The 16,904-nt window shown below is 43.5% G+C and overlaps 1 protein-coding gene across 1 annotated transcript in view; it reads left to right on the forward strand.

Moving 5' to 3' along the window:
• Nucleotides 1–730: 730 nt before the first annotated feature.
• ISY1 (ISY1 spliceosome associated protein) overlaps nucleotides 731–16,904 on the forward strand; it is a 38,107-nt gene continuing 21,933 nt past the window's right edge. The window contains exons 1-5 of the mRNA XM_077452147.1: nucleotides 731–814; nucleotides 2,980–3,002; nucleotides 13,083–13,134; nucleotides 13,441–13,506; nucleotides 16,012–16,054. Of these exons, the coding sequence (XP_077308273.1) occupies nucleotides 812–814; nucleotides 2,980–3,002; nucleotides 13,083–13,134; nucleotides 13,441–13,506; nucleotides 16,012–16,054 (187 nt within the window). The 5' untranslated portion in view covers nucleotides 731–811. The remainder of the gene's footprint in view (nucleotides 815–2,979; nucleotides 3,003–13,082; nucleotides 13,135–13,440; nucleotides 13,507–16,011; nucleotides 16,055–16,904) is intronic.

Raw genomic sequence — 16,904 nt, forward strand, 5'->3', positions numbered from 1 at the left:
ACCAGCCTGCACATACTACTTACTGCTAAGGATGAGCTCAGGCGTGTTCGCATTGGTCCATGTGCAGAGCTCGCCAGGAAGTCGGCGCAGCACTGCGCTAATCACAGGCAGTGAGACATTTCATTTCCCCCGATGTGTGGCTGCAGAGATCTGGAAATGTCTCTGAAACTGCCTGTGATTAGCGCAGCGCTGCAACCGACTTTCTGGTAGACTGAGCACATGGAGTATGCAAACATGCCTGAGCTCATCCCTACTTACCCCTGTACACTCCACACTCCTCACAGGCACATTATACCCACCTACATACACTCCGCACTCCTCTGCTGCAGATACTACCCACCTCCCTGAAATTAGTTTTTGCAGGTTGGTTTGGATGTCTGTGTGTGTTTAGGAGATACTCCTTATACCTATAGGTAAGCTTTAATATACGCTTCCCTGTAGGTACAAATAAAAAAAAAAAAAAAGCGTTTACTACCACTTTAAAGAATAACCCAGCCTATCACAGTAATATTAGTTTATTTTAGGTAATATGAGGTTGTCAAGTGTGCAGCACATAAGCTTTGTGCATTTAAAAAATGGAAATAAAAGAAGGAAAGCCATTGTATATAACATGCAGCAGAAGCAACTTTTCCTTTCTGTTGAACTGCTATACACGACTGTACTACTATCGTGTGATCAGCAGGTGGCGCACGTGGAACTTTAATGATTTTTCCTGTCGAGGCATCTTTTGTTGAGGTCATTTCCGGTGCGCCGGCCGGTGGTGGAAGATTCGTTCTATAGTTGGTGGCTGGGAAGTGACACATTGCCGGAGATGGTGAGATACAGAGACATAGAATACTTTATAATGAGTGCAGGGTGTCAGGGAACAAACCTGCTCACATACACTGCTTTCTACACACTGTAAGCGGATTACAGGCGAGGTACTGCAGCCTCCAGCTATAGTACACAGCTCTGCGACTCTCACCCACTACACTGCTGACATCTGATTACTATTAGTGGTTGTATATCATTGTCAGATCTCTTTGCATCCTGTCTCTCAGCTTTTAAGTGATAATAAACCCAAAACAATCACTTATATTACAGCTGACCAAGTCTTACACGTGATGGCAGCATTTGTTTCTTTTTTAGGCACGCTTTCCTTTATTTTCACCTGGTGATCCAGCCAGTAAGTCTGTTGTATTTCAACAGAACACGCTGCCCTGCATGTGCAGCATTTAAGAGGGTTGAGTAGAGTTACCACCTCACCCATTTAAACCCCAAAAAAACGCATGAATTACACAGGTTCCAAGGCTAATTTAATGCAGCTAAGGCACTGAGTGAGTTTAATTACCACCTCAATCAGCCACAGAACCCGTGTAAATAATGTGTTCGGTTTTAAAGGGATGAAGTGGCAACCTTAGGTTTGAGAGAAACACCCCTGACCATATACCTGCAATTTCTGCAAAACAAAGTGAAGCTAAAGCTGAATTAAAGCCTCTCAGAAGCCGCAGGTGCTTCAAGTGAGCTTCATCATAGAGTTCTATGGAGGCTTTGAAGCACCACTAAAGCGACATGGGGTATCATTTTTGAAGCAAACGCAAGGTGTAAACAGGACTGTAAGCTAACCATTTTATTTAGTGACAGGGGCTTTGGCTGCCATTCAGAGAGCTTTAACAAAGCATGTCCGCAGCCTTGTTTTGAGGCAAGTGTAAACTAGCCCTTAAAGAGACCCTGTCACCAGCTGCAAACATTTCAGATAAAAGCACAGAAAATGGGACTACTCCAGGAGAGTCAATTCCCTGGGATAGCCCCTTCCTTCCTGCACGTCATAGCTCTTTCCTCTTCTGGGAGATTCTATTTCCAGTCTGCTGGCCCAGCTCCTCACTAACAAACAAACAAAAGATTTCCCAGAACTCTTGCCAGCCTGCAAAACAACCAAATTTACCCTGTCTGACGGTTTTCACACATTGCATAAGTTGCAGTCCCCGCACCAAGGGACCTCTGTATATACTGTGGTCCTATAAATTTCTAGTGTCTCCATAGTAGGAGCACATATAATAATGGATAGGTTACAGCAGTGATGGCGAACCTTGGCACCCCAGATGTTTTGGAACTACGTTTCCCATTATGCTTAATTACGCTGCAGAGTGCATGAGCTTCATGGGAAATGTAGTTCCAAAACATCTGGGGTGCCAAGGTTCGCCATCACTGGATTACAGGCAGGTATGTCTGGAGGGAGCCCACCCTTCCTGCAAGGCACAGAGGCGCACGTGATGCCCAGCAAGAGAACAATGGCATCAAAGGCATCCAGTGTGTCCCTGCACCCAATTCATCCAACTGTACAAAAAAGTGGCAACCGCACTAAATTGCGATGCTTCAGTTTACGAGTGGAGAGGAGCCCCTGTCTCCTCTTCGTTCATCTTCAGTGCAGCTAAGGCTGCTGAGAATGGGACTGGGGAATATCTATCCTTAGTCCCTTTCCATTTCTCAAAGGGGAAATGTCCGGGGTTTGTTTAGACCTCTGATAGCTCACCAAAGTCCCTCTACCCTAAGATTGAATAATTAAAAATGTAGAAAAAGGAAACATAGTAAAGTAAAAGTGTAAAAATAAATAGACACTGACTGTCCACTCCCCCCAAAAAAATCTCTGTAAAAAAAAAAAAAAAAAAAATAAGTTACTGACTGCTGCATATTAGTGCCACTGTCACATGACATTAAAAAAATGTATTGAGAATCTGTATTGACGAGTACTTGATAAAAAGTATCAGTACTTGTAGTCAGTCTTAAAGTGGTATCGGGACAGCCCGAATTACAGAACACAACATGGACCTAATGTGTAGTAAACAATTTAGAGAGTAAGCAGTTTCAGTACATGAGAGGGGCCCATTCAACTGCACAGCAGCTTTACCAGTCAGATCCTCCATGGATGTTCATATTTGTACTAGAACCTGAATATGTAAAATTTTGTAACGAAAAATTATTTTCTGTTTCCTTTAACAGGCTCGTAATGCGGAGAAGGCTATGTAAGTGTCAACAATTTCTTGTTTATATGCAGATTATTTTGAATACGTCAGTCAGTACTTTTAGGATAGATTTGGACATGTGTCTAAATCTCCCTTGCCTCTGAAGCTCGAAACGTGCTTGGATTGTGCTCCAGAGGCAACTGACAGGTGGTGAGGAAGCGATGTGAAGCCTCCACACCGTCTGTTTTAACCTAATTTTTGCCAACAAACGTGTAACAAATGTGTGCTTTGCACACAGTTGCGAGGCATTTGCGGCGCTTCCCCATCGACTTGAATCTGTAGTGTTTGGGGGCTTGCAGCTTTCCAATTACTACAAGTCAGGTTAACTTTGCCATGGGCGCAAAGGGAAGCATTGCAGCCCTGGCATGTAAACAGCCCTGACTGCTGCGTATTGCAGCTTAAGGGGTTGTTTACATGCCACGCACAAGGCCTTGGGGTTTTTTCACATCTGTCCGGCTGGATAACTACAATGCCGATGCTGGCGCAATGCACTGTTCGCTTTTTTAAGTTTATTGAAATATCACACTGTGACCTTTCATTAAAGTTTTTTTGGCCGCTACACAGTGCGAGGTGATGGATTGCCTCAGAATGCGCTGTACAGGAAAAAAGCCTGCACACCATCGAAATTTGTACTGGAATAGCCGCTTAACACAGTCCCATTACACCTGGTGTAAACTGGCAATTAGGGCAAATGAACAGGGATGTATAGTACTCTGAGCTCAGACCGGTATTATATACAGGTCTGAACACGGCTGTATTATATGCTGTGAGCTGATCCACGCTGTTCCTTTTTGCTCCATAGGATTTAGCTTTGTAAACCAAAACTAGAAAAATTACATGTAAATGTTTTTGATTCAAGTTACATTCATACAGCATAAAGGAGCGCAATGCAGGCAGTGAATGACTGAAGGCCGAATTCAGATACCCTGTCTACCAATATGTGCCTGCTAGTTCTCAGCTGAATGTCTACTTCATTTGCCAGTCATTTGTCCTCCTTTCCTGTGATAGTGAAATTAGAGTGTAAAAGTTCCTGTGCTTTCTGTTTATAGATTGTCCATATTGTCTTGGTTTATGACACTTACCCATAGTCATGAACCCAAGCATAGCTATGCACCAATACAAGGCATTTGCACTTGCCCAAATCTTCCAGATACTTTGCGGTTCGTTTTGCATCAGTACAATAATTTAGATTATTTTGCATGTGGCCAGATATGTACCGTGAGTTCTAACATTTTTAAACTGCCCACTAGATGGTGCACCAAGGATGAACTCGCGAACACGCCTGAGCTCATCCTTAATAGGCACACACACAGGAGCAGTAGGGGAAATGGCATGCGATTCAAACGGGAATCACAGTGCATTCCTTTTAAAATTGTATGCGATTCTTTGCAGTGTGATTTGTGCAATTTTTTTGTATTGTGACAAATTGAACCGCAAAGTATTGGTACTCGGTATCTGCGAAAGTATCGGTACTTGTACTCACCGATAAAACAGTATCAGCGGAACCCTGATAGCTACTGTAGTCTTAAAGAGGAAGTAAACCCTGATGAGTTTACTTCCTCTTTCATTCCCTGCAAAGGCAAAGCATAATGGACTACTATGCATCGCATAGTATCCCATTATGTGTCACTTACCTTACACAGGAGCCAGCGAGGTCGCCGCTGTCCCCTGTAGTCCGCCGCATCCATCTTGTTGGTGGGGTCTCGCAGCTACGCCGCTGTCATTCGGCGAAGCCGCGATGACGTCACTCCCGCGCATGCGCACGGGAGCCGACGCGCGCGGCAGCTCCGTCGCTGAGAATGCCGCGTTCAGTGCGCCTGCACGCCGCTGTCTACGGCGCATGCTGTAGTGCCTGTTTTCGGGCATATATCTCCTAAACCATATAGGTTTAGGAGATATTGTAGGGTGGGTACTCCTGCGCTAAAAGGAATTTGTGATGTATATAAAGTAATGGGTGCTGCATCCACCGTATGGACCAAACTCGTGTCCAACTTTGTGTAATTTGTGAAGGGAGGGGGGTGGTGTTGCGCTTCCTCTAGTATATTTTTTGGTATATTACCACGGTATTGCAGAGTATAAGTTATATATCCAACAATTGACGATAAAGTGCATTAAGTGCAAAATCAGTGAATAATCTTAAATTACTTAACAGGTGTGTTAGAAAAACATAATAGTTTTAAAACAGCAAAAGACAAAATAAACAATCAATATCTAAGCAATAAGAATAAAATTGTAGCTAAAAGGTGACTATATCACTGTGCAATATATAAAACATAGGTGAATGGTTCATAAAGTGACTGATATGCAAACGAATAAAATTGACTCAAAATGTATAGATAAGGTATACACAGAAAATTTCAATCATCTAACTACACAAATATACAGTGCGGTATTGGATTTTAGTCCTTGATCCAGTGTGCAAATATTGGTGCAAACGTGCAAAGTGTTTCGCTGGAACACTGTGTATAACTATCTTGGCATTAAAGTGACACTGTGCCTTTAAGTGCAGAAAATAGGTTAAATCTTCATTGTCGTTGGCACCCGTGGAAAAAATGGGTGATTACCTTACTGCTGTAAGGTTTACAGCGTGTAGCAGAGTAATCTCTAGGAGGAGGGGGGGGTCCCTTCAGCTTGGTATAATCCTGGACGTTGGTTCACTTTTAAGTGGAGCCAGGGGGATGGGGGGGGAGAGGGGTAGGAGTAATCCTTTTCTTCCTCTCTTTCACTGGGTGCCTCGGATCATAGCATTCTCAGTATGCATTTAAAAGAGATAAAATAGGCCCACCATGGTGTAGTATTTTAAATGAAAAAGGAATTTTTATTTACATCTGTTTAAAATACTCACATTTCTGTAGAATGAAAAATAGGGTTGTATAAACGAGCGCCGAGCTCGTATCTCGATGCCTGAGCGTCTGTTCTGGTGTCTTAGTTAGCCTCGGGTCCTACGCGTTACGTCACGGCACGTGACTTCAACCACATAGGACGCGTAGGACCCGAGGCTAACTAAGACACCAGAACAGACGCTCAGGCATCGAGATACGAGCTCGGCGCTCGTTTATACAACCCTATTTTTCATTCTACAGAAATGTGAGTGTTTTAAACAGATGTAAATAAAAATTCCTTTTTCATTTAAAATACTACACCATGGTGGGCCTATTTTATCTCTTTTAAATGCATACTGAGAATGCTATGATCCGAGGCACCCAGTGAAAGAGAGGAAGAAAAGGATTACTCCTACCCCTCTCCCCCCCCATCCCCCTTGCTCCACTTAAAAGTGAACGAACGTCCAGGATTATACCAAGCTGAAGGGACCCCCCCCTCCTTCTAGAGATTACTCTGCTACACGCTGTAAACCTTACAGCAGTAAGGTAATCACCCATTTTTCTCAAGTCATCTTCCAGGACGGCACACCTGAGAGATGAGAGGCTCCTCCCTACAGGAAACACAATCAATCGACAGCTGTTTTAAGTCCCCACCCTTCCCCTTGATCCTCAGTTTTTGATTGTGTTTCTCCCTACACAGCGAAACTGTTTGTTTTTTTTCCAAATGACCCGAAGCCTGGGGCTGGTGGTCTCCCCCTGGGAGCCGGACCACAAGCCTGGGAAGCCTCTGGGTCTGGTAGGATATTCTTGTCCTTCCTGGGGGGTTCCCCTATCTTTTCCTCAGGGCGGGCAGCAGAAATTGGAAGAGCCCCCCTGAGAGCTGAAGGACCCTGGGTACAGTGGTGTACCCAGAACTTCAGGGGCCATTATCCTGTCTCCCCCTCCTTACCTGTACAGGTGGCTGTTCAGACGGGGGTGCTGGCCATCGGTTCTTTCCAGGGGGATCTTGTCCCCGACTCCTGGGTCCCCGGTAGCTCGCGTGGGCTGCCGGAGAGGGCGTGGCAACAAGCACCCGCGTCATTTTCAAACTTCGGGAAAATGGCAGCGGCGTTCTTACCCAGGAGGGAAGGCTGAGAGTCAGTAGGAGCAGGCGCCCACATCCTCCTTTCTCTAGAGCGAGGAGGCACCAGTTTACTACGGTGGATGTCTGCCTTAACCACCTCAGATATGAAGATGGGAATGAGGAATGGAAGGCATTGCCCCCCCCCCCCCCCATGTATATAGACTGACTGACTGGTACAGTGCAGGACACAGCCTAACCTAGCACCTCCCTATGGGGACAGCAGTTGGGGGGGGGGAGCACTTTGGCGGCTATCCTCCTTGCGTGTGGACCATAAGGATGGAAAAGCAAGCCCGCTGGCTGTGGCAAAAAGAGGAAGACGACAACGGTGAGTACTTTACTTTCCTTTTGCCGTGGGAAATTAGCTGCAAAATCCCCAATTCCAGCCAGAGGGTTTCTGGGCATTTGAGATCTCACCTGGGGTCTGGATTCAAATAGCCCTTAAGCTTCTGCTAAAAACACCAGCTGCAGCCCCTCTTACATCAGAGAAGCTGTATGGTGGACAGGTGGTGCAGAGGAACGAGTGTGCCTAAACCACCTCAGATGAGAAAGAGGTAGGTAGGCCATTGCTCCCCCTTCCCCGTGTATATACTGACTGGTGCAGTGCAGAACTTGGGGTCGGGATACAAATAGCGCAGACGCCACTGCTAAAACCACCAGCCACAGCTCCCTCTTACAGCAGAGACACTGTGGTTATCGCAGCAGTAGGTTGCCAGCCTCTCCCTACATGCCCAGTTGTGGTACATTTAGTAGGGATGAATATAGCGTACAGAGGGGACCTGGTAGATACAAAGTTACTTACAGGCCAGGTATACCACTGAACAGGTTATTAATTGGGCAGTGGTTGGTGGATTCAGAAGCTCCCCTGGTCAGCAGGTGCACTAGGTTACCGGCCCTATTAGCCCAGCTGCTAGGAATCTGAAGTTGCTTCACAATGTTTAAAAGCTGACCTAACATTCAAGGATGGGCAGAGACCAAGCTACTGTGTGGCACAGTAGGGGTTCCCTTGTCACAGATCCTCCTTTTGGGGGTTGCCTGCTATAGTTAACTTTCATAAGCTCCAACCTCCCACTCCACCTTTACACTGTGTTTATATTATAGTGTAGGAGGTAAGAAGAAACTTTTTTTATTGGTTTGGGCTACAATCCACTCAGTGGCAGATCTAAAGGCGATTCACCATAGATCGCTCCCTACATCCTTTTAATTGAGGATTTTCTGTGCAAACCTATGCAAGAGCTACATAATTGATTGTTTGAAGGTTGAGTCGCAAGGCCAAATCGCTTCAATATGGATGTGCTATCTCTATTCAGAATTGTTATATTGTTGCACATCAGACATATGCAAGATTGAAGGTTGTCTGTCCTTTTATGTCTTGCATATACTGCCTTATTGGCTGCATATCAGAAAGGACACAGCAGTGAAGATTGCTTGTCTTTTTCTGATTTTGTTTTTGCTGCTCAGCTGAGAGACACATTGAGGATGGTGGCCTCTCTGCTCAGTATTGGTATATTACTACACATCAGACATACACAAAGATTGAATGTTTGTGTCCTGTATGTCCTATATTTACTGCCTTATCGTTTGTATATCAGGCTAAGCAGTGTTTCTCATGGATCTACCTTTCTGCATCTTAGGGATACACAGCAGGGGTTTGTTGGCTGCAATCCTCCAGGGAGTCACAGCATTGGGGACCCCTTACTTGTTCGACCTGAAAATTGCTATTTGTTTTTTTTTCCCTGCGACCTGTGTAATCTTGAGGTCTGTAGATCCAGGAATCAGGGACTGCTGGTGTCGCACAGACACAAATGGTACCCATTGGAAGCCATAGTATATGACTTCTCATGCGTCTTGCAGTCCCAAGTCGCAGGTTGGGTCGCACGGGTGTGGGAACCCTAAACTTATCTGTCCCTTCTGATTGAGGTTTTGCTACACAGCAGGAATACTCATCATGACGTTATTGTTTTATTTTGCAGCAGACCAGAAAGATTGCAGCTGTAAAGGCTGTCTGTCTTTTTCCTCAGTGTCTACTTTTATGTTGTTGCACAGCAGAAATACTCAAGATTGAAGCTTGTTGGTGCTTTCTGTTTCAGAAAAACACAATGCTGCAGGTTGCTTGTGTCCTTTCTCAGTGTTGGTTCTATCTGAACTACACTACAGAAGTGCATGACAAAAAGGATTGTCTTGTGTTCCATATTTTTCCCTGTGGCATAGCAGAAATGCACAACACGGGAGTTGGTGTTCATATTAATCTCATAACTGTGGTGGTTTGTCAGAAATACACAACATAGAAGTTTGGGTCTTTCTGTCTTCATAGCCTTGTTTTGCTGTACATAGGTAAAACACAACCGTAAAGGGGGTTCCTGTCCTTTCCGTATTTATATATCAGTTATGACCTAGCTAGCTGCACTAAAGAAATACGCAGCATTTAGGGTTTGCTTGTGTCTTAATGTTTTTACGTCTTGGCAGCACATCAGAAAACCAGACTATGAGGACTGTTTATCTACGTTGAGGTTCAGATTTGGGTCTCTTCCCATATTTGATATATTGGTTTAGCTAGTCACACTCAGACACACAACATTGTTGTCTATGCTTGTGTCCTTTCTGTCTAAATCTATTGTGCCGTGCCCACAATCTATGATCATTTTATTTGTGATATTAATAATGCATGTATCACCTTTTTGTATTTCAGCCTTCTTTTCCATGGAGGGGCCAGGAGTTCGGGCTGCAGCTGCCACATGTCAGAAAACCTTGACCACTTGCATTCAGGGATGCCAGAACCATTTCCTAGGGTTGAAGCCCTGTAGGGTTATGGGACACTGGAGGAAGGGGATAATGAATCGCCCTGTTTAGTAAGAACTTGGAGAGTTCTGTTGAGAGGAGTATTAGGGCCTAAGGATGAAGTATAAAGATGTATACCCGATCGAATAGGTTTCGGCTCGGTGCATGGCCTTCATTTTGCCCTTTTAGCAAAACTAGACATAGCAATATGGGTAGTCTACTCCTGCTAGGGACTTTAATCTCCTGAAGTAGGCTCTCAGGCGTAAGTAAGGACATAGATTGGGCGTGCCTTAAACCCAGGGTTCAAGCTTCTGTTAATCTATTTCCCTTAAGTAGGCTTCCCTTTAGTCTTTTGCTGACATAAAGATAAAAAGGAAGCAGTTTTATTTCCCTCAACAGGATAGTGTTAAGACAGGCCCTCTTATTGATTAATGTAGTGTCCTTGTCTTACACGGGTCTCTTATTTATCTTTTTAGTGGTTCTAAGTAGCACCTACAGGTATAATAGGCCATGGTTGTTAGATGTGTGAGATAGGCAACATTGCTAACCTACAAGTTTAACATGTTTTCTGATTCCATTTTTAAGAGGCCATTTCACCTAGATACTGCATCTGAAGCGGAAAAGGCAGGAACATCTGTGGAGCAGACCTGCAGATCAGCCGCATGATCCAGCTAAGATGCCTTCATCAAGCATATGAGCGTATGGAGTGGAGGTAAAGCTCACTGCAGAGCCAAGGTTCGCCAAGAGGGTTTTGCAGTGGCCCCACCCTAAGGTAGGCCTGAGGTACTTGTTTATCCTCTCAGGTGTGCCGTCCTGGAAGATGACTTGAGAAAAGTACCAGTTACTTACCGGTAACTGTCTTTCTGGGAAATCTTCCAGGACGGCAGGCCTACTTCCCGCCCGTTGGAGGAGGGAAAATTCTAGAACACTAGAAGGTGAGTACCTATGAGGAATGATTTCCCTTGTGAACCTGGTTCAGGAGTTACTTCTCTACAAACTGAGGATCAAGGGGAAGGGTGGGGACTTAAAACAGCTGTCGATTGATTGTGTTTCCTGTAGGGAGGAGCCTCTCATCTCTCAGGTGTGCCGTCCTGGAAGATTTCCCAGAAAGACAGTTACCGGTAAGTAACTGGTACTTTTTCCACGGGTGCCAACGACAATGAAGATTTAACCTATTTTCTGCACTTAAAGGCACAGTGTCACTTTAATGCTAAGATCGTTATACACAGTGTTCCAGCGAAACACTTTGCACGTTTGCACCAATATTTGCACACTGGATCAAGGACTAAAATCCAATACCGCACTGTATATTTGTGTAGTTAGATGATTGAAATTTTCTGTGTATACGTTATCTATACATTTTGAGTCAATTTTATTCGTTTGCATATCAGTCACTTTATGAACCTTTCACCTATGTTTTATATATTGCACAGTGATATAGTCACCTTTTAGCTACAATTTTATTCTTATTGCTTAGATATTGATTGTTTATTTTGTCTTTAGGAGATATTGCTTGGACCTACAGGTAAGCCTTAATCTAGGCTTACCTGTAGGTCAAAGTGGTTTGTAAGGGTTTACAATAGAGGTCGACCGATATGGGTTTTTCTCTGGCCGATGCCGATATTTAGAAATCATGGCGGCCGATAGCCGATATATGATGACGATTTTTTTTTTGGGCCAATATGTTAGGCCGATTTTATTTTATTTATTTATTTTTAATCCCCCTTGATCTAACACACCTTTCCCACTGGGGCGTTTTTCAGGCTCTTTTGGGCTAAAAATAGCGCCTGTAAAGTGCCTGCAAAATGGCTCCCCTGCAGTCTGTGTAAAAGACAGAGTGCTTTCACACTGAGGCGATGCGCTGGCAGGATCTTAAAAAAAAAAAGTCCTGCAAGCAGCATGTTTGGAGTGGTGTATACCGCTCCTCCACCACTCCTGCCCATTGATATGAATGGGCACCACTGCCGAAGCGCATGCAATGCGATTTGGCAGCGGTGCTTCATGGGCGCATTTAACCTCTTCCTTGGCCGCTAGCTGGGTTATATGTGCCCCACTAGCAGCCAAATAGCACCGCTAAAATGATGGTAAAGAGCCGCTAAAACTTGCGTTTTACCATCAACGCCTGCCCGCTCCAGTGTGAAAGCAGTCTTCATAAGTGATACAGAAAATTTCTTACACTTAAACATTTATTAAACAAAACAAACCTCCAATCAGTTTACTTGTATGTATGATTTAGATAAAAAAAAAAAAAAAAAACTATATATTAAATAAAAACAGGTAGTCAAAACTTTTGGACAAAAAAAAAAAAATGGGCTAACTTTACTGTTTTTTTATTTTATTTTTATTTTTTAAATGGTGTATTTTTTTTCCAAAAAATGCATTTGAAAGACCTCTGTGCAAATGCCGTGTGACATAAAATGTTGCAACAACCGCTATTTTATTCCCTAGGATCTCTGCTAAAAAAATATATATCATTTTTGGGGGGTCTAAGTGATTTTCTGGCAGAAAATACAGGATTTTTACTTGTAAGCAACAAGTGTCAGAAAAGATTTAGTCTTTAAATGGTTAAACTGAGAACTTCTACACACAGAGATGACTTCATTCATTGAAGTGTAAACATTGTATCATTTTGTTCTTTTCTTGGCAGCCTGCCCAGAGAGGAGGAAAGGGTTGCTATGACGACTCAGTCAACTTGCACTGACTTCTATACAGAAGTCATTTCAAAGTCCCTCTGTAGTTCTAAATCGGCTCAATCAGCTGATGCCGATTATTTCAAAAACGGCAAATATCGGCCGATATATCGGTCGACCTCTAGTTTACAACCACTTTAAAGCGGAGCTACACCCAAAAGGGTATGCTCTGCTTGTTCGCACTCTCCGCTGCCACATTTGACACTTTTTTTGGGGGGGGGGGGGGGGAGCAAGTACTTAGTTTTGACAGGTACCCACTCCCACTTCCACTTCCTGGTAAAATCACCACACTGTGATCTGCATCACGTCCAGCTCCCCCTCGCTGCCTTCTGGGACCTGTGTGCGTCCCAGAAGACGGCAGGGTCATACTTCCAATGCCTGCACGCGAAGCTGATGGATGAATCAGTTTGGGGTGCCGACATATCTTACCTACATACTACAGTCTGTACAATCCCCTTGAGATTTACCAAGAACTGTATAATGTAAGGGCTTACCTGTTTTTGGACATAAGTTGAATTTGTTTGTCAGGTAGTCTTTCTTACTACATAGTTGTTTGGATTTTTTAAGGGATTTTTGCACTATCAGGTTATAATCCATGTTTAGGGACTACTAATATATTGAATACCTATAGCCCTTTTTGTCAATTGATCCTTCTTTCTTATTCTCTTAGGACGGCCTTGGCGAGATTTCGCCAGGCCCAGCTTGAAGATGGCAAAGTCAAGGTAAGATGTCAGTAAGATGAAGCTTTATTAACTTTTGCATTTGTGAAAAGGTTTTGAGCTGTATAATTTCAATCTACGTTGGTGGTGAGAATGTTCAGTCCTCCCTGTATTTTTATATCTTTAGAAAATTATTGTTTTGGAAATTTTAACTCATCTTCAGGCTTTAAATTATTCTTTAAAATGTGTGCAAAATAATGCAACAATGGCTCTGGCAGTCCCAATCAGAGGAGCAATATAGGTCTCCCTTCTGTGATTTGTCCATTCCTAAACAATATACAACTTTGACATTTTTTTTTCCTCATTTAGGAACGAAGGCCGTTTCTTGCTTCTGAATGTAATGAACTGCCAAAAGCGGAGAAGTGGAGAAGACAGGTAATATGTAAAGAAAATTTATAGAGTTTTTAGTGCATTTTTAAATGTACACAAATTAGCCATAACATTATGACCACCCACTATAAAGCATTGAGGCATGAACTCCACTAGACTTCTGAAGGTATTCTGTGGTATCTGGCACTAGGCTGTCAGTAGCAGATACTTTAGGTCCCGTAAGGTGAGAAGTTGGGCCTCCATGGATTGGACTTGTTTTTCCAACAAATCCTATAATGCTCAATGGACTCAGATCTGAAGATTCATTATTGTGTTTCTCAAGTTATTCTTAAATTCATCAGACCAGGCTACCTTCTTACATTGCTCCATGGTCCAGCTTTGATGCTTGTAGGCGCTTTTGGCTGTGAACATGGGTTGGCATGGGCACCCTGACCGCTCTGCGGTTACGCAGTCCCATGCACAACAAACTGCGTTGGACTACATGTTCTGGCACCCTTATGTCTGAAACCAGCATTAACGTTTTCAGTAATTTGAGCTACAATAGCTCTTCTATTGGATTGGACTACACAGGCCAGCCTGTGCTCCCCATGTGCATCAATGAGCCTTTTGCTATCCATGTCCCTGTTGACAGTTTGCTCGTTTTCTTTCCTTGGACCACTTTTGGTAAATCCTGACCACTGCAGACTGGGAACATCCCACAAGAGCTGCAGTTTTGCTCTAACCCAGTCTTCTAGCCATTACAATTTTGCCCAAGTCCTTAATGTTTGTCCATTTTTTCTTTTTTTTTTTTTCTTTCAACTCATCAACTTCAGAGACCACATGTTAACTTGTTGCCTAATATATTCCATGCAGGGGCATTGCTAGGAGGTGGCTATTAGGGCTAAAGCCCTGAATCTGGGGCCCATAGCCCTGAGTCTCTTGCCGCAGGGTCCCTGCCTAACCAGCGGGTGGGCTGGCTAAATTAGAGAGGCAGAGGAGAGACGCTAGCGGATGGACGAGCAAAGATGACATCTCTCTCCACCTGCTTCATATCAGTGCTCTTCACAGCCAGGCCTCTTCAATTTGGGAACAAGGTGTGGCGAGCAGCAGAGAGATAACATCATCTCTCACTGCCCGCCACACATGAGCGCTCTTCTGACCTCACAGCACGGTGGAGTGGAGGTCACGTGCTTCCTGTCATCGTGGAGGTCCATTTTGCAGCCAAGACTTGCTTCACTGTCGGAGGTGCGGCGGCATCATCTCTCACTGCTCATCTGCATCACCGGTCTCACTAAATGGATCAGTACTGTCAGCCTGCCACCAATGCAGTGTCAATGCACATTTGTTGCAAATCCACATCAGTTGGCAAGTGACAACCCACATCTGGAGGCCGGTGACGTGTCAATCTGCAAATGGTGACAATATGCAAATGGTGGCAGGTGACATGGCAAGTGACAATCCACATCTGCTGCCAGGTGAAAGTGGCAAGTGACAGTCCACATCTGGTGGCAGGCGACATGGCAAGTGACAATCCACATCTAGTGGCAGTTGGTGGTGGCAAGTAACACGCTGCATCTGGTGACAGGCGATGGGGGAAAGTGACGCGCTGCATCTGGTGGCAGGAGATGTGGCAAGTGATATGCCCAGAGCTCCTACTGATTCTGCAGTATGGTGAATTGAACCACTTCATTATATATTAAAATGTAACAATATAAATAATGCACTTAAATCACCTTGACACCATATCAACCATGGTTCCATGATTCCCCCCGCGGGCATGCAAAAAGGTTGGTGACCGCTGCTAGGGGCTCTAGCCCCAGATCTTTTGCAGACATAGCAACGCCCCTGATTCCATGCACTTTCAGATGCAGTTGTAGTGAGATTATCCATGTTATTAATTTTCTGTCAGTGATCATAAAGCTATGGCTGATTGGTGTACTTGCTGAAGAGATCAGTTTGATGTCAATAATTTTATCAACTTGTATTCGTTTTAAGCCTGCTTTCTGTGCGTTATTTGTAATTGTATTGCTACATGAGGGCAGCCATATTTACACCTTACATACACATGCTGTTTTGTGCTTTTCAGTACTACACAAAAGTTATTCCTTATTGCTCCTTCTCACAATATAAATCTGTAATTCTATTGAGTAATGGACAAGGCACTGCTCATATGGCTAATATGTTATTTCAACGCTTCTAGTGCACATGTTCCCTGCTGTCAAAACATGTGTGGATGGGGGAATCGAATCTCTTCTTCTTCTTCTTTTTTTTTTTTTTTTTTTCTTCCAAACCACTGGTTGAATGAAAAAAATAAAATGTTGAATGTATGGGCTGTCTTAGAGTTGTATAGTGGACTTCAAGGCTTGAGAAACTGCCCCTTTTTTTATTTTTTTTATGAGGTTAGCAATGTAATGTTTTAAATGTAGATAGAATTTTGTTTTGCGTTTCTGATCATTTATTCTGCTAACACATTTATCTTGTACGCTGGAATAAAATATGAATATCTATAGGGATTTTTATGAAAGTTGTCTTGAAACTGAATTAAAAAGATGTTAACTTTTTTTGAAACAGATTATTGGTGAAATTTCAAAGAAAGTAGCACAGATTCAAAATGGTAAGTTTGGCTGTGTTAAAACCACAACTAAAGTGACACTAAAATAACCTTGCAGGAATAAAACCAATTCAAGTCGCTAAACTGAATCTTTTACATTTACTGGTACAGATACATTCCTTGTTTCCCCATAGATGTTTTGTGATTGTAATTGTCAAGGTGAAGGTTTTTTTTTTTTTGTAAAATGTTTGGCCCTCGAAGACTGTTTGTGTTTTGCCAGCTGTGTACTTTGCATGTAGAACTATCTAATCCAATCTGATTTTTAAAAGAAAAAATTACAGTGCTAAACACACCCTATACCTAACTTTTTCCCTGCAGTCTTTAGGCTGGTCCAGTAATGTCACGGTACCTTGCTCCTCTTTTCTTAATGGTGGCTGTTCCTTCCTCCTTGATTTTGTAGCCCTCTATGTAGTGACATGAACACCACTTAGTCCAGAGGTGCTCTGACCTCAGACTGTATGAGGGCACACCTCCTTGATGGCCTGGGTTCACAAAAAAACTGGGTAAAATGAGGCAGGCCATCATCTATCCCAGAAGAGACTGGCAGAAATGGATGGTAATGGGATTTGTGGGCCTGCACTGGGATGTCAAGAAGGTGAGTAGTGTTTGGTCACATGCTATTATTTAGGAACACTTAAGTGGTGCTTGTCCCCCTCCCTTCTTGTAACTTTTTTTTTTTTTTTAAGAGTTGCTTCTTAATTATCTCATCTTAAATGCAGATTAACATCCAGTCTTTTTGCAATATAAGGTGATTAGTGAATAAAACAGCTCAGTGATCAAAGGGTTATCTCTCACACCAGCAATAACTTAGGCCAGCCATAGACAGTGCAAATTTATTTCCTGCAGCCACAGG

This window comes from Lithobates pipiens, unplaced genomic scaffold (genome assembly GCF_037356315.1).
Source record: "Lithobates pipiens isolate NorthernLeopardFrog02 unplaced genomic scaffold, aLitPip1_a1.2 Scaffold_23, whole genome shotgun sequence".
In the NCBI taxonomy this organism is placed as follows: domain Eukaryota; kingdom Metazoa; phylum Chordata; class Amphibia; order Anura; family Ranidae; genus Lithobates; species Lithobates pipiens.